Source organism: Oncorhynchus keta, chromosome 12 (assembly GCF_023373465.1).
Source record: "Oncorhynchus keta strain PuntledgeMale-10-30-2019 chromosome 12, Oket_V2, whole genome shotgun sequence".
Lineage (NCBI taxonomy): Eukaryota > Metazoa > Chordata > Actinopteri > Salmoniformes > Salmonidae > Oncorhynchus > Oncorhynchus keta.
In genome coordinates this window covers 29,396,685-29,421,519 of record NC_068432.1, presented here as the reverse complement: position 1 = coordinate 29,421,519, position 24,835 = coordinate 29,396,685, and the positions used below count along the sequence as shown (strand labels likewise).

The 24,835-nt window shown below is 40.9% G+C and overlaps 2 protein-coding genes across 15 annotated transcripts in view; one reads left to right on the top strand and one right to left on the bottom strand.

The window, feature by feature from the left end:
* The window catches only part of LOC118391260 (THO complex subunit 2-like), a 77,132-nt gene extending 65,946 nt beyond the window's left edge, over positions 1-11,186 (top strand). The window contains exons 32-39 of one of the 4 annotated variants that reach the window (XR_004827100.2): positions 29-87; positions 1,633-1,668; positions 3,273-3,407; positions 3,637-3,703; positions 3,826-3,974; positions 9,764-9,857; positions 10,111-10,182; positions 10,331-11,186. Coding sequence is in view for 2 of the 4 variants with exons in the window: in XM_035782473.2 (XP_035638366.1) it covers positions 29-87; positions 1,633-1,668; positions 3,273-3,407; positions 3,637-3,703; positions 3,826-3,974; positions 9,764-9,840; positions 10,131-10,158 (551 nt within the window). In the remaining 2 variants the exon portion in view is untranslated. Of the gene's footprint in view, positions 1-28; positions 88-1,632; positions 1,669-3,272; positions 3,408-3,636; positions 3,704-3,825; positions 3,975-9,763; positions 9,858-10,110; positions 10,183-10,327 lie in introns of all 4 variants that reach the window. The other 3 variants (XR_004827099.2, XM_035782473.2, XM_035782472.2) reach the window with 3 other exon arrangements.
* A 1,344-nt stretch (positions 11,187-12,530) lies between these two features.
* Positions 12,531-24,835, bottom strand: part of gria3a (glutamate receptor, ionotropic, AMPA 3a) — a 129,979-nt gene continuing 117,674 nt past the window's right edge. For 3 of the 11 annotated variants that reach the window (XM_052457970.1, XM_052457968.1, XM_052457975.1), the window contains 2 exons: positions 21,165-21,412; positions 12,531-14,234 (listed from right to left, as the gene is read on the bottom strand). In XM_052457970.1, the coding sequence (XP_052313930.1) occupies positions 13,862-14,234; positions 21,165-21,412 (621 nt within the window). In that variant the 3' untranslated portion in view covers positions 12,531-13,861. The other 8 variants (XM_035782468.2, XM_052457971.1, XM_035782466.2 and 5 more) reach the window with 6 other exon arrangements.

Here is a 24,835-nt window from a genome sequence, read left to right as displayed (position 1 = left end):
CTGAATTTAATACTCTTGTTTATTCCAGATCACAAAAGGCGAAAACTGGAGACCCACTCTTCACCATCCCATTCCTCCTCTGTTAAGGTTAGTATGGCCTGAGGAAGGCTGTGCGCGTGTTTCTTCCCTTTCTGCCGGAGCGTTCCCAACTGTTGCGTGTTCCATCGTCCCTCAAGATCACCGGGGAGAGTTCTCACACACGGGATCCCCGTCTGGAATCCCCTTCCTAAACCATGACCGTTTGGAAATAATTCCATGGACTTTTCCTTAATATTTTCCTGAGTGGGGAAAACCATCAAGGACTTAGCCAAGAGAAAAATGTATATATTGAAATGTATTTTCGTGTGAATGAAAGCAGTAAAAGTGCGAGAGGAGTTTTTATGCATTTCTATAGTCCCCACCCTTTTTTTCTCTTTTTGAGGGCACTATTTTTCCTCAAGTAAAATGCCTTCCAAGTCAGGAGCTTGCTCGTTTTTCGCTGAAAAGATGACCCCCCCCCAACCTCTAAGATCGGTATTTTTCCGTTGTAAATAGCACCCAAGATGAAGAGCTTTTCTCCTGTTTTCCGGCAAGCTGAAAATATTTATTGTTTGAAGTCGCGTGAAGTGTTTTTCTTTTCCTCTGAATCTACGGGAATCCAGTGGGGGTTGAGCGGAGTCCGCAGTGGCACAATGTCGTCAGAGGAAGTCTATCTGCTACAGGAGGAGAGGCAGAGAGCCGTCCTGCTGCTGCCACGTCATCTGTCCCCACTGTTGGTTCTGTTCAATCACAGCCTTCATGCAGCCTCAGTCTGTACCTTCGCTTCCACTCAAGATGTGTACGCAGTCAGTTGTTCCTTTGGCCTCCTCCCCACAACCCTTCCCCACCAACAACTAGCAATCCTCCCCCCCTCAACACCCCTACCACCCTGTCACATGCGCAGTGGGAACCCCAAGCACCACCAGCACCCAGGCCCACAGAGAGCAGGAGAGACGAGCGGGAGCTTCAGTTTTACACCAGCCAAAAGTACAGAAGGAAAATAAAGCCTGCCTTCTACTACAGAGAGCGCGAGAGGGAGAGAGAAAGTGTTGGCGAAGCCTTCTGGATCTGCTGGAGCGTTGCCTAAACCGCTGGAAGCTTGTGATAGGTCTTAATGTTTACTACCACCAGAGAGATAGGCTCCTCCCTGTGTCTTATCCATTCTCAACTGTAAGTGACAACAACAGTGTTAAAACGTAGGAGAGCAGAGCACATACGAAATGTAATTAATTTAGTCAGACACATACATACACAGTTCAGTTGTTTTGTTAGTTTACACCACATGCACTACAAACAAAGTAAAATACCAGCTGTTCTTCAAGTCTCAGAGGCTTCATTTAATTCCAGACAATTTTTTTATACAAAGTAATCAGACACTATTTTTTTATCTCACAAGTCAGTGTTTTTCTGATTTAATGTAAAGTCTATGAGATGACCCTTGTTAAGGCTATTATGAACTCTTCTCTGTTAATAACCTTGTGAAAGCCTTAGTCCTTGAAGGTCAAAGGGAAAGAAGTGTGACATCGCTCTGTCCAGCCCCCCCTCCACACACTTCTCCTCCTGTCCTGCTGTCTGACAACTCCCCAGCTCATCTGTCTCCATTCATTCCTACAGGACAATAGCAACGAACCCAAGGACTCTGCATCCAAGGTTTGGACTCCTAAACACTTCTCTATTATCATTCACCTTGACTTATCATCTTCACTCTCCTTTTACAAGTGCCATGAGGAGGGGGTCAGTTAGAAGGACTTTAGTAGTTCACACGTAGTGAATGGGCAAATTGACCAGTTTGCAGACTTCCCGAATAAATCTGACTTAAATAAAAAGTCATTGCTGAATAGTATAACTTGAAATGTCACCTTAGGTCAAGTTTTTCTGTTTCAGTCCACTCTGCCAGGCAGCCAGACCCACACACTACGTTTTAATGAGCTCGGAGTCATGGGAAAGATTAAAGTCCTTGTCCAGTACAGCAGACTGTTGTGAAAAAGTGCTGATTGTGCCACCGGGGGGAAGAGAAGGCGAAAGGGCAGAATTTTAAGCAGGCGGCATTTCTTCCTCTTGTCTGTGATCACTTTCTAAGGCCGTCCCTGATGCCTGCCCGGCTGGAGACTCATTAGCTATGCATTTGATGTGCTGAGAAGAAGAGGGGTAAATCCTCTATTGAGCCCACACTACAGACCTCTGTCTCGCAGTCAGACACACCCATTCACCCACCCGCCTCTATTCCATATTGATTTCTGATATTAGTTTAAAGCAAAACACTTGAAGTCTTTATTAAGCTCTAGGTTTTTTAGGCTCGTTTTAAGACTGTAGCCTGCCATTCCTTTTCACCACCAAAACCCCTATAAGCCCTAGTCCATATTCATTGGGGTCCTCTCAAATCAGTAGCCAATGCCATAGTTCAGTTATTCCTCTGTCTCGATGCTCTCCTTGCAGACTGAGCTAGAGATGCTGTAGATGGCTACGCCAGGTGAATAATTCATACAGCAGGTACAAGGTTGGCTTGTTAAACTTTTATTGAGTTAGACAGCAGCACAGGTGTAGCGTTGCCCTGCTGTCTGTGTCCTGTACTAGTCTGTGATATTTTGATCTCCCGCCTGCAGTCCCCATGGTCCAGTCTCGTATCACCTACACTATACATGGTTCGCTGTGTAGTTATTGGGATGATATCTATGCTCTCTGGACTGAGCTACAGTTATTGGTGACACAGTTTTTGTCGGGGAGGGAAATGTTTGGGGTCTGAATACTGAGGATGATGAACCTTACTACACCTCTGACCACGTGGTTAGGGATAGTGTTCAACTTTGATACTACAATATTGAAAATGTTCCTGATGTTCTATTTTACTAGATAACTTCTGCAGTGGTAAGATGCCCTGTGGATCTGCTCTTGAATCTCTTTTTCTTCCCATTTGTTTTTAGTCCTGTTTTATTTAGCCGCTCTATATTCCTGTGTCTTTTTATGTTTAGTGATTTTATCTTTGACTGTTTCCTAGTGATTTTCCTCCAGGAACTGTCAGAGCCACTTAGTGGGTTCATTCATATGATCAGCAGCACGTAGTACAGTTTACAGGGTGTTCCTGGGAATATGGGGTTATATTATCAGGTTAATGGCTTGGTAATAGGCACACTCTGAGAGAACGGGCTGATTTCAGCACACATGTCAAGGTATCCTCCTGTAAGTGGACAGAATGCCATGAAACGTAAAAATAATCATCTATTTTGGTCTGTCTGTTGTATGCTAATTCCTTACAGCACCACATCAACTACAATTCGGTCGCGCGGTCCAAGAGCAGAGAGAGAGAGACGGACAAGAAAGAGTCTGAGAATACCCGGGGCCGTTCCAAAGAGAAGAAGACCGATGACAAAGACCGAAAGGACAGGAAGAGAGTGAGTATTTTACAGGCCATGTTGCATTGAGAGATGTTAAAGCCCCACACTGGGCTCCATGTGGAACTGAATGTTCTAAACTGATTTTATACAGGTCCCATATCTATCTTGATTTGATAGCTATAGAACTTAACAGCCAAATACTTCAGAGGAATTCTGACATTAGTTTTGCATAGATTGTCAGGTGAGATTGATTCATTGTCCTTATTTATTTCCCATCTTTTTTTAGGAGCATATGACCACTGACCGTGAGATGAGCCTAGAATCCAAACGCAGAAAAGATGAAAATGGAACCAGTAAGTTATCTCCATGTACATAATAAGCAAACCTCTCTGCCTAAGAATACAGAATAAAACATTATTTTCAACATGGATATGATCAATATTATTGGTTGGTTATTCTTCTGCTTCTCTCCCAGATTCCTCCAACAAACACAGCAAGAGCGCCAGTCCTTCCTCAGGCTCCCCAGTCTCGGCTGACAAAGAGAAGACCAAGAGATCAAAGTCCTCTAGCAAGGAGAAGGGAGAGTCTGCTAAACCTGAGAGAAACTCCTCCGGGGGCAAGAAGGTAGGTAGTACTGGCCTGGTTCTGGACCCTTGCAGAACACAACACAGTGAGACTCAGTCAGTTCCCTCCCTGGGAGGGGCCATCGTCTCTCATCATAGTTTTGACCCCTTATGGGTTGTTGTTGCACAGTAAAAGCGGTGTAGCTGTAATGGTCTTGGCCCAGCCATGACATGAATGGTGTCTTTCTGTACAGCTTGTCTGGCCCTTTATAAATAAGTAAGTGGCATGCTGCTGCACATAAATATTGGAATCAGCATATATCAGACCTGTCAACCTGCACGCATTTTATGTAGCATGCACGCAATTTGACGTCAAATTACGCTGGTATGAAAAATGAAACGTTTAATTGGCACTTTGTGGTTTTTAACTCAACCATCTGAAGTTGGAGCTGAGCCAATCAGAGGACTTGGGCAAGGAGGAAAAATCTTTAGCTCTCCGCTTCGGCCCGCCCCCGTAGTCATAGTACTATATTCCTCCCTCAAGCTGGATGGCAGTGCGCCACTTCGGCCATTGATACCACTGATGTGAGAGAGAAAACACTTTCTTGCCTGCACATGCTGTGACCTCCACAATGGTAGTAGGCACAAGCGCATCAACAATTAAGGAAACATGTTGCGGTAGTTCAGTGCCGTCGCTGTGTGGATGGAAACAGACATGGCAGAGAGCTGTTCCGCTAATACCTTTCTTCACAAAGTTCTGTTGGACCGTTACAGATTAGTAGGCCTATGTTACTGAATCAGTTTCTGTCCTCTTCATATATGTCAACACTAGGCTCCTAATGGTAAGTCCGTTCACCAATGACAACAAGACATGTCGAATGAATGGTATTCCAAATAGCCTACAATAAACTACACTACTACATTGCATCCAGTAATTGAACTAATAAGGCGGTTTACATTTTCATTAGACTAGTATCCACATAGACACTCATTAGAATAATCGTTACCCCTAAATTTAGCCAAAATAAATGTCAGGGTCATTGAGACAACCTCTAATTTAGGATCAAACAAGACTTCTCTGTTGACTACATTGTTTGATATCAGTTAAGACTATTGGTTTCAGGAAATGGCAGAGGTTTTCAAAACTTCTAAATGCTTCAACTTCCAGAGGGGGAAGTTGTCTGACGCCCTCTGGACCTCCCCCTACCCAACTTTAGGCCTACATCAGCACCACCTTGTCAGAAAATTCTAGGTAGAGCCCTAATTGTAAACTTAAACATATAATACATCTTCTTAGGGATAGCCCCCCCCCCTTTTTTTTTCAATTTTCACCTAAAATGGCATACCCAAATCTAACTGCTTGTAGCTCAGGCCCTGAAGCAAGGATATGCATATTATTGGTACCATTTGAAAGGAAACACTTTGCAGTTTGTGGAAATGCGAATTGAATGTAGGAGAATATAACACAATAGATCTGGTAGAAAAGGCAAAGAAAATAAATCTGTTTTTTTCTAACACCATCTTTGAAATGCAACAGATAGCCATCACTCTGGTTGTAATTCCGATGGTGTCCACAAGATTGCATTAGTGTATGTGCAAAGTTTCAGACAGAACTTGTAGTATGAGCGAACTACATGACATTTAGTGTGAAGTCACTCAGGTACATTTGGGCAAATCGTGAAGGAGACATTTGCATTCATGACATTTTTCTGCAACAATATTGTCACATCTGTATACTTGGACTTTTTTTGGGGGCTTTTCCAGTATTAGTAGCCATATTATACGTTTGCAAAACATACATTTTTCTGAACTCTAAATATTCTTATTTTTGTCCAAAATGATATGGCATGCTGTCGCGCAAGGTTCGTAGCTACATTTTACGACAGATACAGGGTTTCCGGATGCTCCCGTAAAGCCCAGCTCACTGGCTATCTAGCTAGCATTGTTTGACCCCCATTTGTGCTTATTTGACAAAGTTAGTCGTTCAAATGAAGACCTTCCGCGAAATCGGTGTGCCATGAAGGCGTCGCTCTCTGACCAAATATGCTGTCCTATAGGATATACTACACCCCTAATGATATAGTGAAGTCTGATCTCTGAGGAATACATACGAACGCGATTTGACTGGTTGAAGCAACATTTAGGGTTAGATTTTTCAGATTCCTTTCTTTGCAAATTGAAGGAGTGGAAATACAAAATCGATCGTGCATGCTATATGGACCTTTTTAGAATATGAAAAGGGATTTTATTTAGCAAAACTACACTTCCATGTTATCTCTGGGACCCTTTGGATGATAAATCAGAGCAAGATTTCAGAATGTAAGTCCACATTTCACCTTCAGAGATTAATTTATCAAACCTATCGCGGTGAAAGTGTTTTGTTAGGAGCTCTCCTCAAACAATAGCATGGCATTTTTTTGCAGTAATAGCTACTGTAAATTGGACAGTACAGTTATATTAACAATTTAAGCTTTCAGCCGATATAAGACACTTATATGTACCGGCATTTGTTTCTCTAAAAATCTGTCATTGTGACAAGGCGCTGCATGATTTACAACTGTCCCGTTGACGGGACACCTATCCCTAAAAACGATTAAATACATTTTTAAAATCCTCATCAATCTACACACAATACCTCATAATGACAAAGCGAAAACAGGTTTTTAGAAATGTTTGAAAATGTGCTAAATATAATAAGCATACCTTATTTACATACGTTTTCAGACTCTCTGCGATGAGACTTGAAATTGAGCTCAGGTGCTTCCTGTTTCCATTGATCATCCTTGAGATGTTTCTACAACTTGATTGGAGTCCACCTGTGGTAAATTCAATTGATTGGACATGATTTGGAAAGGCACACACCTGTAAGGTTCCACAGTTGACAGTGCATGTCAGAGCAAAAACCAAGCCATGAGGTCGAAGGAATTGTCCGTAGAGTTCTGAGGCAGGATTGTGTCAAAGTACAGATCTGGGGAAGGGTACCAAAAAAATCAATCCGCAGTATTGAAGGTCCCCAAGAACAGTGTCCCCCATCATTCTTAAATGGAAGAAGTTTGGAACCACCAAGACTCTTCCAAGTGCTGCCCCCCTAGCCAAACTGTGCAATCGGAGGAGAAGGGCCTTGGTCAGGAAGGTAAACAAGAACCCAATGGTCACTCTGACAGACGACCTGAGTTCCTCTGTGGAAATGGGAGAACCTTCCAGAAGGCAACCATCTCTGCAGCACTCCACCAATCAGGCCTTAATGGTAGAGTGGCCCGACGGAAGCCACTCAGCAAAAAGGCACACGACAGCCTGCTTGGAGTTTGCCAAAAGGCATCTAAAGGACACTCCGACTATGAGAAACAAGATTTTCTGGTCTGATGAAACCAAGATTACTCTTTGGCCTAAATATCACGTCTGGAGGAAATCTGGCAGCATCCCTACGGATGGCACAGTGGTGGCAGAATCATGCTGTGGGGATGTTTTTCAGCTGCAGGGACTGGGAGTTGAGTCTGGACAGAGGGTAAGATGAACGGTGCAAAGTACAGAGATCCTTGATGGAGCAGGTTTTCAGAGCCCTCAGGACCTCAGACTGGGGGGAGGTTTACCTTCCCTAAGCACACAGCCAAGAGAACGCAGGAGTGACTTTGGGATGAGTTTCTGAATGTCCTTCCTTGGCCTAGCCAGAGACCGACTTGAACCCAATCGAATCTCTGAAAATATTACTTCCCATCCAACCTAACAGAGCTTGAGAGGATCTGCAGAGAAGAATGGGATAAACTTCCCAAATACAGGTGTGCAAACTTGTAGCGTCATACCCAAGAAGACTCGAGGCTGTAATCGCTGCCAAAGGTGCATCAATAAAGTACTGAGTAAAGGGTCTGAATACTTATGTACATTTATTTGTAATTCTTTTTTGTAAATTTGCAAATATTTCTAAACTTTTTTCTTTGTCATTATGGGCTATTGTGTGTGGATTGAGAAGAAAAAACAATTTAATCCATTTTACAATAAGACTGTAGCGTAACGAATTGTGGAAAAATGTCTGAATACCATCCGAAGGCAATGTAAATTGGATGTTTCTGTATTTAATTTTCATTAAATTTGCTAACATTTCTAAAAACATGTTTTAATTTTGTCATTATGGGGTAGTGTGTGTAGATGGGTAAGAATTTAGTTTTTAATCAATTTTGAATTCAGCCTGTAACACAAAATTTGGCAAGGCAAATATGTATACTTTCTCAAGGCCCACACATTGGTGGTCCAGGTGTACAGTTGTGGCCAAAAGTTTTGAGAATGACACAAATATTAATTTCCACAGTCTGTTGCCTCGGTGTCTTTAGATATTTTTGTCAGGTGTTACTATGGAATAGTGAAGAATAATTACAAGCAATTCATAAGTGTCAAAGGCTTTTATTAACAATTACATGAAGTTGATGCGAAGAGTCAGTATTTGCATTGCTGACCCTTTTTTTTTTCAAAACCTCTGCAATCTGCCCTGGCATGCTGTCAATTCATTTCTGGGCTACATTCTGACTGATGGCAGTCCATTCTTGCATAATCAATGCTTGGAGTTTGTCAGAATTTGTGGGGTTTTGTTTGTCCACCTGCCTCTTGAGGAATGACCACAAGTTCTCAATGGGATTAAGGTCTGGGGAGTTTCTTGGCCATGGACCCAAAATATAGATATTTTGTTCCCCAAGCCACTTAGTTATCACTTTTGCCTTATGGCAAGGTGCTCCATCGTGCTGGACAAGGCATTGTTCGTCACCAAACTGTTCCTGGATGGTTGGGAGAAGTTGCTCTCGAAGGATGTGTTGATACAATTCTTTATTCATGGCTGTGTTCTTAGGCAAAATTGTGAGTGAGCCCACTCCCTTGACTGAGAAGCAACCCACACACGAATGGTCTCAAGATGCTTTACTGTTGGCATGACACGGGACTGATGGTAGTGCTCACCGTGTCTTCTCCGGACAAGCTTTCGGAAAGGGGATTCATCAGATAAATTGACTTTACCCCAGTCCTCAGCAGTCCAACCCCTGTACCTTTTGCAGAATATCAGTCTGTCCCTGATGTTTTTCCTGGAGAGAAGTGGCTTCTTTGCTGCCCTTCTTGACACCAGGCCATCCTCCAAAAGTCTTCGCCTCACTGTGTGTACAGATGCACTCACACCTGCCTGCTGCCATTACTGAGCAAGCTCTGTACTGGTGGGGCCCCGATCCCGCAGCTGAATCAACTTTAGGAGACGGTCCTGGTGCTTACTGGACTTTCTTGGGTGTCCTGAAGCCGCCTTCTCAACAATTGAACCCCTCTCCTTGAAGTTCTTGATGATCCGATAAATGGTTGATGTGGGTGCAATCTTACTGGCAGCAATATTCTTGCCTGTGAATCCCTTTTTGTGCAAAGCAATGATGACGGCGCGTGTTTCCTTGCAGGTAACCATGGTTGGCAGAGGAAGAACAATGATTCCAAGCACCACCCTCCTTTTGAAGCTTCCAGTCTGTTATTCAAACTCAATCTGCATGACAGAGTGATCTCCAGCCTTGTCCTCGTCAACACTCACACCTGTGTTAACGAGAGAATCACTGACATGTCAGCTAGTCCTTTTGTGGCAGGGCTGAAATGCAGTGGAAATGTTTTTGGGGGATTCAGTTCATTTGCATGGGAAAGATGGACTTTGCAATTCATCTGATCACACTTCATAACATTCTGGAGTAGATGCAAATTGCCATCATACGAACTGAGGCAGCAGACTTTGAAAATGTATATTTGTGTCGTTCTCAATTTTTGGCCATGACTACTATGTACCACTGGTGGACGGTAGTGATGTTTTGATTGACGTGTGTGTTTCCTGTCTGTTTGTTGAAGGAGTCTAGGCACGACAAAGAAAAATCTGACAAGAAGGAGAAGAGGGACAGCAGTGGTGGAAAGGATGAGAAAAAACAATATCCTTAAGTTCTGGGTAACACTTCAGAACTGAAATTATGGAATTAACTAACTTCTGGAGACATAGTATTTGGTGTAATTATAATTGTATTGCCTCGAGTACTGTATATATTTTAATTGTATTATTCAAGACAACAACCAAATCAAAATATTGGGTCTAAATAAACATGACCCTGTAAGATGTTTCTAATCTCGCTACCTTGTGGTAGATTTTCTATTGATCTTTGTTATGTGTATCTAACGAATTGCAATGTTTTTACTATTTGAAGTTTTTCCTTAATGGTGGTACTCATAAGTCTTCTGACAAGCACAGATAATGTGTTACAGTTCAGTCAGTGAAGGTAAGTAGTAATGGAATAGTATATGAAAAGTTAATTTAATATTACGCTTGACTTTCAAGTGTTTGTATGATTTGGTCTTTGTCTAAAGCATGTCTTCATTCTTATACTCCTTCCTCACCCTCCCCTCCCAATCTGTGGGCTGCAGCAGACCTGGAGAAGCCGTGCTTTCCCCTAGACAGACAGACGGAGAGACAGACAGTTACCCTCCCTCCTGTACCATGCTGTTAGCTAGTGCTCCGTTTTCTCTGCCTTGTGCAGTCTGAGATGAGGCATCTGAAATTTTACTCATTTCTGCCTGTTTCAGTTGTAACTGTCTGCAAGTGATGTTAGTTTTAGTGTTTGAAACTTGCAGATCTCCTTTATTTTTTATTTCAGTAACCAACTGAAAGTGAGTTTTTGTTTTTTACTTTTGAATATTGGCACAATGTGCTATTCAAATCACGAAATGTTATTCTATTCAGAAATTAAACTGGTAACTGAATGAAATGCTCTCGAAAGCATCAGGTCATACAGTCGATAATCACAAATGCCTCATGAAAAAAATGTATCTGTTTCTTGTTGTCAGGCTCCTCCCCTCTTTCTTGTTTTATTGGCATTAATAGACACGCTCCATATTTGCATTTACCTCATTTAGTTACATGTCTATTTTATTTATCCTCCTTTTAATCCAGGCAAGTCTTTAGGCATGTATTGAGTGAAATGATACAAATGACCAGTTTGTATATTATGTGTACAATAATAAAGGTAACATGTAAGTCATATCTGTTATGTTTATTTTTCGATGTCCCCTTGCTATGTCCATTATGCGATTGTGTTATCAGGTTTTTAAATCATTTGTAAAATGACAGTTCCTCCTTGAAGCCAATAAAAAGAAATGTACAAATTTAGAAAGCTTTGTACTCCAAATACAAATGTTTCAGAAACAACCTTTTTTGGAGTTTTTATCTGCTGTACTCGACAAGTGTATGCTTTTTTTAACTAATAAATGATAGTTTTCCTAGTGAGCCATTCGTGTTTGGTGTCCACTTATTTGAACTTTTAGGGTTATTTGCCATCCCACTTCACTTCGTTGTTACAGTTAAGCTGAAGTAATACAGACCTTTCAGTTGGTCAGGCAAGAAGTTCCCACACAAAGGGTCCACAGAGAATGCTCTAAACTGTGCATTTCCTGATGTGAAACCTTGCACAGAGACATCCCCAGTGTTGAGCAAAGCTATAAAGCCTTATAGGACAAGTTTTTGCAGTTTATTTTCTGATATGTACAGAAAACCCTGTAAATATTTGAGTCAGAGTGCAGTATAACTTCAGTACACTGCAGTTATTCTGCAATACCACAGTTGACTGCAGTTACTGCACTTTTCCTGCCGTTTCAAAACTGCACTTCTTTTTTTGTAAGTGAAGCTCTTAAATACCTTAGATTAATAGTCTAGTGTTCGCCGATCAGATTTTCCACCAATGCTCCTTATCGGATATATCACTTCACTCTGTAAACTGGCCATATCTGTATACCTGTTGCAAGACCCATTTACTGATGCTTATTTATAAAACCCTCTTAGGGCCTCACTCCCCCTATCTTAGTGACCCACTGCAACCCTCATCCTCCATATACTGTACATCACCCGTTCTACCTTATTGCCCTTAGTGCTGTTACCTGTGGCTAAAGGTTTCTAACATGTTTGTGCTGCTACTGTGTTGTTTCATGTTGTGTTGCTACCATTCTGTGTTTTAGGTCTATGTAGTGTTGTCTTTCTCGTGTTTTGTCCCGGCAGGATGCCTCTTGGTAGGCCGTCATTGTTTGTAAATTAGAATTAGTTCTTAATTGACTTGCCTAGTTAAAGGTTAAACAAATAGTGTTCAGACTAGGCTCCTAGTCTTGTTATTTTCCAGTTGAGGGCATTCTCCTGTTCCTCTCTGCCTCTGTTTTTAGCTTGGTCGTAAATCACAAGTTCCCTGGCTTTACATCATTTATCACACAAAATCCCCAAGTCCTGTCCAGTCTGGCAATCCTGCTAGTTTATACAAGTACATTGGAAATAACCCTCTCTCATTCCTTCTTTGTAATATAGTGCATTGTCATGAAAAAATTGCTTGCATAAACCATTCAACCGTAATGACATTCTACTCCAGGGCAAGCCTTATGGATTGTCCATATTGTGTCATTCTCTGACCAGTTCAAGATCATGCTTGCGGGATGAATAGTCGGCTGGATAAATGTTAATATTTCCTGGTTTCTTCCTGTCTATTATATGGTGCAGTATGATCACTGGAGATATTTGGATGATAAAATGTATTGTCCCTGTATGACAGAATAACATTCAATAGCTTAACCAATAATATTAGAAAATAACTGAATTTTAAATCCACTTTTATTTACAAAATGTAATAAAATTCTTTGTACAGGACCTCACAAGGTTCAGTATGTCCACACATGCAGTTCTTGTTATCACTACACAGCTTGGCAATTTTCTCATTGCTGAGGTGCAATTACAAATGAAATAACTAAAAGGATCCGATTCGTTAACTTACAGACCCTAACTTCCTAGGGTCTGCTTTAGGTTGCAGTTTGGTAAAGTGATCACCAATTTCACATGCATTTTATTTGTAAAAAAGAAAAAAGCCCCATGGTTAAATTCTTATTCATCATCTGTTTCCTGCTTGGCATGTCTTCAAAGTGTAGGCTAGTGGATCACAGTTTTTGTAGAAACATAAAAACACAGAAATACTCTTGTATTCTTCTGATAGTTATTTTTCTCAAACATAAAACAGAAATACTCTAGTTGTATTCTTCTGATCTCTCCACTCATTGGGTTAATTACTGAATAATGATCAATCTAAACAGAAAACACAGGTACAAAGAAATGAATGTAAATTACAACTAGATATAGTGTGCTATTATTTACCAAACATGTTAAGATAGAGATTTAACTCCATTAGTATATATTATCATTGGATTGCATTGCAATTAGACTTACAATTTAATAACCTTTTTGTGAAAGATATGTAGCCAATTTTGATTAATATGAGTACTCAAACCTTTTATGTTGTAAATTGGGGTGTACTATTTATAACAAAAAATCTATTATGCTCAGTAGGCCTATACTGTAAATATGCAAGTGTTCTCTACAACTTTTAACACTCTGTTCAATCAAAAACCTCAATCACAACATGGCCCCATATGGCTTTTAAAAACTGATCATGTCTTCAAAAAATGTAATATTTAATATTAATATTTTTGTTTGGCAGTAGTGACAAGTGTGGGCCATTGCCCAAATTAAATATTGTATTTATTTTTAACCAGTCATGTTATGCTGCTACCATGGTGATAAAATGTCAGCTTGTCCATCAGGCTCTAAGAAAATGGACAGCACTTGACATTTTAAATAACTGATGAATTCAAATTATTCATATTTTTTAAATAAAAGATTAGGGTACAACATTGTCCTTTTCTTTTGATCCTACCCTATTGATTGAAGTTTGTCTTAGATTATTATATGACATTGAAAATAATTTTATAGTAAAATAGGCAGATGACTCTAGTACGTTCAATAAAACACAACATTTTTTCAATAAACATTTTACCACTAAAATACACCTGTAAAGGCTTGAAATGACTTAAAATGTTCTCTGGGATGAGTTTCTTAATGGTAAGTAATGGCTTTTTTTCTTCAAAATAATTTAACTAAAACTTTCCCCACTTATAGATTACCACAGTATAAATGTTTTCTTTCTTTCCTACCCTATATTCTTTTGCGATTCTTGTATTTTCAAGTGAACCAAAATGGAGTTGCATTGCTGTGATGCTGAATGCTCCGTAAGGCACTAAGAGAGGCAGGTCCCATATTTGAAGAAGCACAGGTCCTATTGCGTCACCATGGTCAATAATCGTGCCAGGCTTGGCAACACAGGATGGGCATTTGTTGACTGTGGGTTTGGGTCCAAGCTGATGACCAAGTCTGCCGCCTCGCCTCCAGGGTGCCAGCCAGTGGGTTGTGTTCCTACAGAGTGACTGTCCCTTCCTCCAGACACACCAGCGGAAGGGACAGACTTCAGATCTGTAAAACCGGAGTCGGATTTCAACAGAATTTTGTGCTGATACCATAAAATGTTATATTTTTCAGTAATAGGCAAACTTACATAAAACATATAGACCATTCAGGACCCTTGAAGACTAGATTTCAACAACATTCAAAATCAGTGTTTGTAGCCTATTCTTGAAAAATATTCTAGAACACACCAATACATGCATTGCTTATGTTGAAACCATTATCAGCTTATCATAACATTGTTTTGCAATAGCATTCAGTAACAGGATGACATCAATTCTGAGAGACACTTAGTGCCCAAGACAGGGCTCTCCAACCATGTTCCTGGTGAGCTACCCTCCTATAGGTTTTCACTCCAACCCCAGTTGTAAGCAACCTTATTCTGTGTATCCACCAGCTAATTATTAGAATCAGGTGCACTAGATTAGGGTTGGAGCAAAAACCTCCAAGACGGTATCTCTCCAGGAACAGGGTTGAAGAGCCCTGGCCCAGACAACTGGAACAAAATGTGGGAGAGACATACCCCCTAGATTTTAACACTCTCTGTTCCATACACATTATAGCCTTCTCGGTACGTGGCAAAATTCTGGGTGTTTGCCGGAGGAGCTGGTTTAAAGTTTTGGGCATTCTTAGCCAGATTCAGTCGTTTGGTTTCAGCCCGTGACTTATAACAGAACTCTATCAAAGCCACGGTCATAGCCAGCCCTAGCCCTCCAACCAGAATATAGAAGACTCCCGCCACATTGCTCAAGCTTAGAGCACTTGTCTTGTCCTGGGGAAGGTAAAGAACAATGTTAAGATTTTTTTTTACAGACATTTTGGTTGTGACCTGATCAAACAAGAAAGGCAAAATCTCCCCAAGTCAAATCCAGCTCTAATGAAGATGACACCCCCACTATTAGTGATCTAATGGATTACCCCAACAACTCTGTATGGTTCTATCAACTGTATAGGCAGTGAATCCTATGGAGACATGCCTACTGTGGGGTAGATTGAAGTAAACTACAGAGGTTGACCTGCTGAATGACTTCCCTACAATAGTGGGAAGCTGGGAGCAGCTTGGGACTGTCTTGTAGGTCAGTCAATCCTCAACAATAGCAGGAGAGGTGGGTCAACTCTGCAGGTAGTTAATAACATAGCTAGATTGGTGAATGTCGAGAAAAAGGTTCCTTATACCCTACTCTGTGGCTCGTTTACGAGGCCACCCTAAAGGAAGGTGGTCAATGTCGTACAGGTCAAAAAACTCTTCATTGGCCCTGACTTCACTGTGATATTGTAGTTCTTCAAATGTACCATTAATAATCTGACTGAATCTCACAATTTCAATCAATGTGGCAAGATGTTAGAACTGTGAATTGAACCATTTTGCTGCTACTAAGATCCAAATTTAGATATTGAAATTCATTTATAAGAGTTTTACCATTTGCATTTTAACCCTATAAGTGTGCCCTTTAAATTGTGCTTCATATAGACTGTCATAGGAGAGCCCTGACATTGGCTACAGGGCCAGTATGTCCTGTCCTCTGAATTTCTCAGAGGGTTAAATAACTGGTTTATATTAAATCCTTTAACTTCATGAAGTGTGCAAATAAAATCTCCTTATTGTGACATTTCACAGTTCAAACATGACCGTCAGATTCCACATCATCACTGTATGACCAGGTGGAGTTTGAAAGTTATTTTGGAGTTTGTCAGAGTAAAGAAGCTTGTTCAGTAAGTCACACTGTATAATGTTAATGGATTGAATATACTCAATTAGCACGCAAATAAGTAAGGACACTAATAAACAATATTTCAATAAAAGTTTGGTCAACAAAACAGTAGCATAATGGTTACAATTCAAGGGTTGACATTTGTCTATGGTAAATATGAATACAAATTTAATTTGACATTTTCCAGGGCATGCTGCACCTTTTCAACTATCATTACATATGTCTAAGCTGTGTCATGAGATCTTAGGAATAATACTAATTCATAATTGAACAGTAATGTAAACATTCATAATGTGGATGCGGATGTGTAAGACAAACTATGCCATGAATTGTTTAGAATGTTTTCACTGTGTTGCAGATATGTCATTCTTGGAACACAAAAACAAAAAGAAAAAAAATGAAAGAAAAAATATTTCTATACATATATATTTTTTAAATGTATGGTATTTAGGTATTTGCATATGAACAGTTAAGTCAAAATGCAATTTGCAATCAGTACAAAAAGACCTGCAGCGACTGACCTTACTTCCAGAGTCCTTGGTTCCACATTCACCCTTATCGTACCACCATTTGTTTTTCAGCTTGTCTAAGATGCCTTGTTCACTGAGTTTCAATACGGCAAGGTTTACAGGAGTTCTTCACGTGGGAAATAACATAAATAACATTATATTATGTTATTTTATGTTATTCAAGCTTTAAACTACTTCATACTTTACAAAGCGATAGAGCAGGGTCCTGGCCAAGACAACACAGAGAGCAGGCAAAACTAACTGTCACCTTTCATACACCAGGACTAACCCCTACCGTACCAGACCCTACCTGTATCGCTTTGAGTAATCGGCACACACTGTTCAAAAAAGCACTTATGATTGGGACTAGCAGAATAGCTACTGTATAGCTCTGTATGTACATAAAATAGGTGCAATTGTTATGGACACATGTAGCTTTTTGACCAAGGGTTTAGCAAGGTGGATCTAACAGGAACCCTTTCCTGACTAACAGACAAACAAAAACTAGCAGCCCATTTTGGTCCTAGCTGAGGGTAGCCAACGCCTCACAAAATACAGCCCTTCACTGCACATGCATCCACAGAGCCACCTATAAATCTGACTTGCGTAGGCCTATACTGTGCAATTAACATCAATCAAATGTAACGTTAGGAACTACAAGAGAGCGGTAGATCTAAATTGGAGTAATATGGAATTGTAGCCAATCTGGTTTTCTATCATATATATATATATATATATATATATATATATATATATATATATATATACCAACATGTTGATTCTATTAAGATCTGTGGCTGCATGATTAGTGTATATAGCTACTTTTTAAACTTCTAATTGCAATGAGATCAATAAAATATACAGGTAGTTTTGACTGAATAAGACTAAGGAATGTAAAAGCGAAACAGTTTCTAATGAGTCCTGAAGTAGGGCGTTATGTTTGTAAGACATTATGCTCTCTACATGACTGCTCGATTTCTGTATTTATTTTCTTCCTGAAAAATGATCAGGGTTTGTAATTTAACTTAAATATATTGTATTCACCACTGTAGTCTGCTTCATGCATAATAGCATAATATTTACATAAAAGAGGAGAGAATGGGAGGTTATTTGATCTTATCTGGTTAGACGGCTTATTTTCACAGCAATTTAGACAACATACTTCGACAACATTTATGGTTCGCAGTAAGTCTCAGAAAATAACTATGTGGATAGGAATGAGTTTAGTAACAGCAGCTTTGCACAATTAGTACTGTCTCCTGCTCATACTGAGCTGTTGCTATGGACATGGTAAGTCACATCGGGCCAGGTTCCAGTACTGGTATCAGTGTGGAGAGAAGCAGCTAAACAATGGGCAGAATGGGCACAACATCAGGACAAACTGGGTGTACTGACATCTGTTTCCCTACTAAGTCCCCAAGCAAGAAGAATCCCTGGCAATGGCATGGCTATCTGGTTTGGAAGAGTACCATCCCCCTTTCTTAGACTATAGTAATGACAGACTAAATAAATAAAGCGCTATAACAGTGCCATAACATAACAGTGTTATAATGCATGATGTCGTCACGGGGACAAAGCAACAACAACAAAAAAACAGGTGATCATTTAGTTCCCTCTTGCGTGACCCGTATCCAGAGCTGGCAGGGTGTCCTATGAGGGCATGCAAACACATGAAGGGACTCACAATAGCCATGACCCAGCAACCTAGAGGTCAGTGGACTGAGAGCGCTGACAGGCTAACAACGAGATAGAGGACAGTACTCTCCTAGCTAACGTGTCACTGAAGGCCTGCCTGTCTGTCCAGTAGCGGCTGACATGATAATGACACATGCTGATGTACGCGCTGTACTGAGCATGCCTGCCAGATGGCTATCCCCTTGTGCCTGTGATTGCTGCTCGGTAAACATGCGTTGCTTCGTCCTGTCTTGATCCAGTCCAACAACGAGGAGGGGAAATGTAAAAATGCAAGGTTCAGTTCTTTTTTGGGAGTATAAAATCAGTGTCTGTGGCGGGGGATGTCGAAGGACTCTTTCACTGTTACCATCAAGTATGACTCAGGTGTCAAATGAATACATATGTTGAGGTGACAAAACAAAAACTGGAAAACAATACAAACAGAACACTCCCAAAACATACAAAGAGACAAAACTATCAAATCAACCCACACAGTATTTGACAGTTCATTCAAGATATCAAGATACAATGTTAAAACAAAAGATGAACAACTGAGAAAACATGACACACAGAAGAAACACGATTTACTCACGTCTTTACACCATCCGATTCTCACACATCCAAATATCTATCAGAAATAGTTACTCATTCCAGTTCTTAACTTGCTGTGTGAACTTTCCTTATTGACTATAGGTCTGTGATAAGCATGTCGTCTACTTTCATATTTGAGACAATTTCCCTGGGTATTTATGGTATATTTACAGTGTAATTTGCCAATGTCAGATCTAGTTTGTGTCTATAATATATTGGGTTTTGCTCTGTCAGTGGTTATTACATACAATATATTTGAAGCACATTGTTAAAGTACCAACACATGCATTTTTAAGAATAAAAGAATAAACAAGAAATGTGGCAGTCAGGTGCAATATCATAACATGGCTACCCTCTCTCTACCAAGGATTCAAGGCAGATTGCTTGCAGGACGAGGCAGCTGCTTTGTGTTGCTCTGCTATAGTTTTCATGTCCCGCTTACACTCAGGAATGAATGACTAGAGTCAACAACATCAAAGTCAGTCTGCCTGTTCTTCTACAATGTGCCAAGTGTACTGTGGTCAAGATGCAAGCAGAAGATTAAAGACAGAGACGGATCCACAGTCAGGCTGTCACTGTGCCCTCGTGTTCTGAAACACAAGATCAGGTCATATTTTACACCCTCTTGCAGCATTTCATTGGTCGGGGCAGGGCCGGCCATGGGTATACTGACTGGTCTTGGAGACTAAGACCAACCAAAGGAATCTGTCAGGGTCACAAGCTAAGACTGGTTTTCAGCGATGTTGTTGGTATCAGACAGAGGTTTGGATCATTTGGTGTCACTGTCATTAGAATTCTCACGTTTGCCTGCAATGCTTAGTCCCCTCAAGACTACGCTGTTCGCCTCGCCTGCCCTAGCACCCAAGGTTGAGGCAGTTTGGAGAGTGCTACAGTACACCTCAGTGCTAGGGTACATGGCCACTGCCATGTTATTCTCTTAATCAATACTTAATTCAGAATCAATTGCAACAAATTATTAATCCACTGTCAGTTAAATAAGTGATGAAATGTGTTGTTCTCTTCAAATAGAAGCTCCCTGAAGTACATTTTAGTGAAACAGCATTATAATTCCACCATGTTTGTCCTGTGGATATAAAAAGCAGAGGAAATGTACATTCTGCCATTCTGTATGTTTTGCCTTTGACAACCACAGGGCAAAGCACTAAGCTAAAAAGCCTCTGGAGAAACGTAGGAAATATCTCACAGAGCAGCCCTGCTGCAGAGCAAAACACTAACTCCCCAAAGGAGGTCACACAGTATGGCTTCTTACCAGAAGTGCTACTCTTCAACCATCGGGAATAATACTTAGTTTCAACACTTCTTTACCTGCAGTTTAAAAATATATATTTTTTTATCAGAAATATCTCAATTGTTACTGGTCTTTTTCCTCCATTAGCCAAGTAAAGGGTTCTCAGTTTGATCTCAGTTGCACAATAAAATAGAAAAAGCCACACGGTTTTCTGTTACAGGGACATAGTGGATATGGTTGGGGCCTATAGGTTACAGTAGTGATATAACAGGCTTGCCGATTACTCTACTCTACGATACCCGATATTGGTGACATTGAGGCTGACCTTGGAGTCACCTCCCCCGCTGCCGCACTCTCCCTTGTCGTACCACCATTTGTTTTTCAATTTGTCCAAGAGGCCTTGCTCATTCAGTTTTAACACTGCCAGGTTAACAGCATTTCTTGAAACGATAAAACATGACTTGTAAGAAAACGAACAGGTCCGTGAGAAATCTAATATTAGAATATTGGTTAATAGTAATAATAATAATAATATCAAATGATTCATAAGGGGGATCACGAAAATGACAAATTGGTAAAGAATTTCAACGGTGTGTAGAGGTAAGAAGCGTTTTACAGCAAAGAAAGTGTTAAATATTAAGAGGTGGTATGGAGGGTTACATTGCTCAGAACTGAAGTGTGCGGGATAGGGACACTTTGTCATAGAGAATAGAAGAATAACGACAACATACAGCATGCACGTTAACATTCATCATAAGTGACAGTGCAGCTTTTAGCAAGTTAAGTGAAATAAACACATTGAACTGTTAAATTAGAAGCAATGCTGAACTGCCAGAGAGGGACACCACAGAGGACAGAGAGAGGAAAGGTTGAGGGAAGAGAAAAACAAACGAGGGGTGGGTGTGGGGGCACATCAACATTCAAATGGATTTAGTAAATATGACTAATATACCAATAAGTACTTTCCCTTTGAAGAGAAAGAAAAAGACAGAAACACAGAGAGAAACGAACCATAGAGAGAACATGATAGAAATGGCTTTACGTCTACACGAGAGTTAAACACATAATACCGTTTACTTCCTGATGAACCTCAAAAAATGAAAAATTGAGGAGTGAGGAAGAAGAGGAATGGGACAACAGGAGACATCAGGGTAGGTGGAATACTATAACAACATGGAGAATATTGTTATATTATCCCACCCACCTTAATGCTGAGCCTTTAGGTGTTGCCACACCGTATCCTTTAGAGTCGAGGTTGCCGCCCACTTTCATGGTGTCACAAGGTTTCCGCTGCTCAATGTACTCGTTCATTGTGGATTCGAGAAGAAAGGCAAATTTGCCTTTCGACTTTCGCACTCGGGCAACCCCTTCTGGAGTGGTCTTTGCGAACACTGACGGTTCAGCTGATTTCATGTAAGACCACATTTTTTCATAAACTGCTATTTTGGAGCGCTGCATTTAGGGAGAGAGGGAGAAAGAGAAGACAAAAATAGGTTAGTGGTGTATTTAAAAAAATGGAGACCTTAGCTCTCAGTGCTTAAATAACACATTTTACACACATACAGTGGGGCAAAAAGGTATTTAGTCAGCCATCAATTGTGCAAGTTATCCCACTTAAAAAGATGAGAGAGGCCTGTCATTTTCATCATAGGTACACTTCAACTATGACAGACAAAATGAGAAGAAAATAATCCAGAAAATCACATTGTAGGATTTTAATGAATTTATTTGCAAATTATGGTGGAAAATAAGTATTTGGTCACCGACAAACAAGCAAGATTTCTGGCTCTCACAGACCTTCTTTAAGAGGCCTCCACTCATTACCTGTATTTATGGCACCTGTTTGCTTGTTATCGGTATAAAAGACACCTGTCCACAACCTCAAACAGTCACACTCCAAACTCCACTATGGCCAAGACCAAAAGCTGTCAAAGGACACCAGAAACAAAATTGTAGACCTGCACCAGGCTGGGAAGACTGAATCTGCAATATGTAAGCAGCTTGGCTTGAAGAAATCAACCTTTGGGAGCAATTATTAGGAAATGGAAGACATACAAGACCACTGATAATCTCCCTCGATCTGAGGCTCCACGCAAGATTTCACCCCATGGGGTCAAAATGATCACAAGAACGGTGAGCAAAAATCCCAGAACCACACGGGGGGACCTAGTGAATGACCTGCAGAGAGTTGGGACCAAAGTAACAAAGCCCACCATCAGTAACACACTACACCGCCAGGGACTCAAATCCTGCAGTGCCAGACGTGTCCCCCTGCTTAAGCCAGTACATGTCCAGGCCTGTCTGAAGTCTGCTAGAGAGCATTTGGATGATCCAGAAGAAGATTGGGAGAATGTCATATGGTCAGATGAAACCAAAATAGACATTTTGGTAAAAACTCTACTCGTCGTGTTTGGAGGACAAAGAATGCTGAGTTGCATCCAAAGAACACCATACCTACTGGGAAGCATGGGGGTGGAAACATCATGCTTTGGGGCTGTTTTTCTGCAAAGGGACCAGGACGACTGATCCGTGTAAAGGAAAGAATGAATGGGGCCATGTATCGTGAGATTTTGAGTGAAAACCTCCTTCCATCAGCAAGGGCATTGAAGATGAAACGTGGCTGGGTCTTTCAGCATGACAATGATCCCAAACACACCGCCCGGCAATGAAGGAGTGGCTTCGTAAGAAGCATTTCAAGGTCCTGGAGTGGCCTAGTCCGTGTTGCCCAGCAACAGCCCCAAAACATCACTGCTCTAGAGGAGATATGCATGGAGGAATGGGCCAAAATACCAGCAACAGTGTGTGAAAACCTTGTGAAGACTTACAGAAAATGTTTGACCTCTGTCATTGCCAACAAAGGGTATATAACAAAGTATTGAGATAAACTTTTGTTATTGACCAAATACTTATTTTCCACCATAATTTGCAAATAAATTCATAACAAATCCTACAATGTGATTTTCTGGATTTTTTTTCTAATTTTGTCTGTCATAGTTGAAGTGTACCTATGATGAAAATTACATGCCTCTCTCGTCTTTTTAAGTGGGAGAACTTGCACAATTGGTGGCTGACTAAATACTTTTTTGCCCCACTGTACATCTTCATATACAGTGTAGTCCTTTGCCATGAGTCAATAGAGTGCTCTCTGTGCTCCCAGAGAGCTGAGTAAAGGAGTAGTTGTAGTGGGCCTGTTGCCAACAGCAGATAGTGCCTAAGGTCCGACAAGCTGGCAGCACACTAAAAACAAAACTGCAGGGCCACGTTTCTCCTCGGCATCCATCGACAGGACGACCACCTGACTGACCACCTGCTCCCTTTCACCATCCCCCCTTAGTTCACAAGACAGGAAGTGAGTCAGCATGCCCTTTGACATTGGGGTTCTGGAGGTGTCACCTGGATTGGTAAGTGAGGCTGCTGCCACCTGGAGCAGCAATATGACGTGCTGAGAGGAGAACACAACCCTGCCATGCCCTGGCCTGCCTCCTTCCTCCTGCCTCCTGCCTCCTGCCTCCTGCCTCCTTCCTCCTGCCTCCTGCCTCCTGCCCTTCCCTTACTGACACACACCCAGGGAGCTGCTGCTAAAAGTGGCCTTTGAGTGGCTGGCTTTGGGTCTCCATGGAGCTGGGGTATGCACACAGCAGTCGACAACAGAAGGACAAATAAGGAAGTTGCATTAAACTTGGTTTATGTGACCTTCCGCCGAGTGACCGAACAAGTGGGGAAAACTTTAGGATGGATGTTCTCACGACCAAAAAAGGCATGTGTATAAATAGCCTATAGATTGATTTAATTAGCAAGTGAATAATTCATGTGGCAAAAACAGAGTCAACTTGGTGATTATATCTATGGCTATATTGCCCAGGGCCCCAAATAACATCATATATTGTTGATGAATAGATATTACAATTTAATCTGAGAGGGCCATTGGAAGTTCATTTCTAGCAAGGCTTTGTTTTGTCATATCTTTTTCACATTTTAATGGAGAATGGGCAATAGGCCCACCATAATAGCTGAATCAAGCTAAATCTAACATTACATATTAAACTGCAGATGGCTTGGCTACTGTGGACCATCGTGAAATTTAGTGTGAAATATATGACTGTACTAACCAGATAAACAGATTGATCTACGTTTTACGAGTGTGAGCACACGCATACAGTTGCAGACGCACGCGTGCTCGCACGCTCTCGAACACACACACACACACACACACACACACACACACACACACACACACACACACACACACACACACACACACACACACACACACACACACACACACACACACACACACACACACACACACACACACACACACTTACAGTATACATTTTAGTATCCTTGTGGGGACCTGAAATGTATTTCCTTTCAAAATCCTATTTTCCCTAACCCTAACTCTAACCCTAATTGTAACCCTAACCGATAAGCCTAAAATAGCCTTTGTCTTCGTGGGAATTTTTCTTGTTTTACTGTCCTTGTGGGGTCTTTTGGGGATTTCTGGTACCCACTAGAATAGTAATACACACACGGAGTAAAAAACAACTCATGGAATGGCAGGGACTGTGAGGGGACACACAGATACACTCTAACACACATACTTTTTTCTTGTTGTATTGTTTGTATCATTTTGTTGTTGTATTGTTTATCTCTGTATCATGTTTTTGTTGTATTGTTTGTATATCATTGTATTTGAAATGTGTGTGACTGTCCTTGTCTATCAGTGTAACAGTGTTTTTTTACTTGTCATGTAATGGGGATCCAAATCAACATAAAAGGGTTCTACCTAGAACCAAATATGGTTCTTCAAAGGGTTCTCCTATGGGGACAGCCAAAGAATCCTTTAAGGTGTAAAAACACACAAACACAAACACG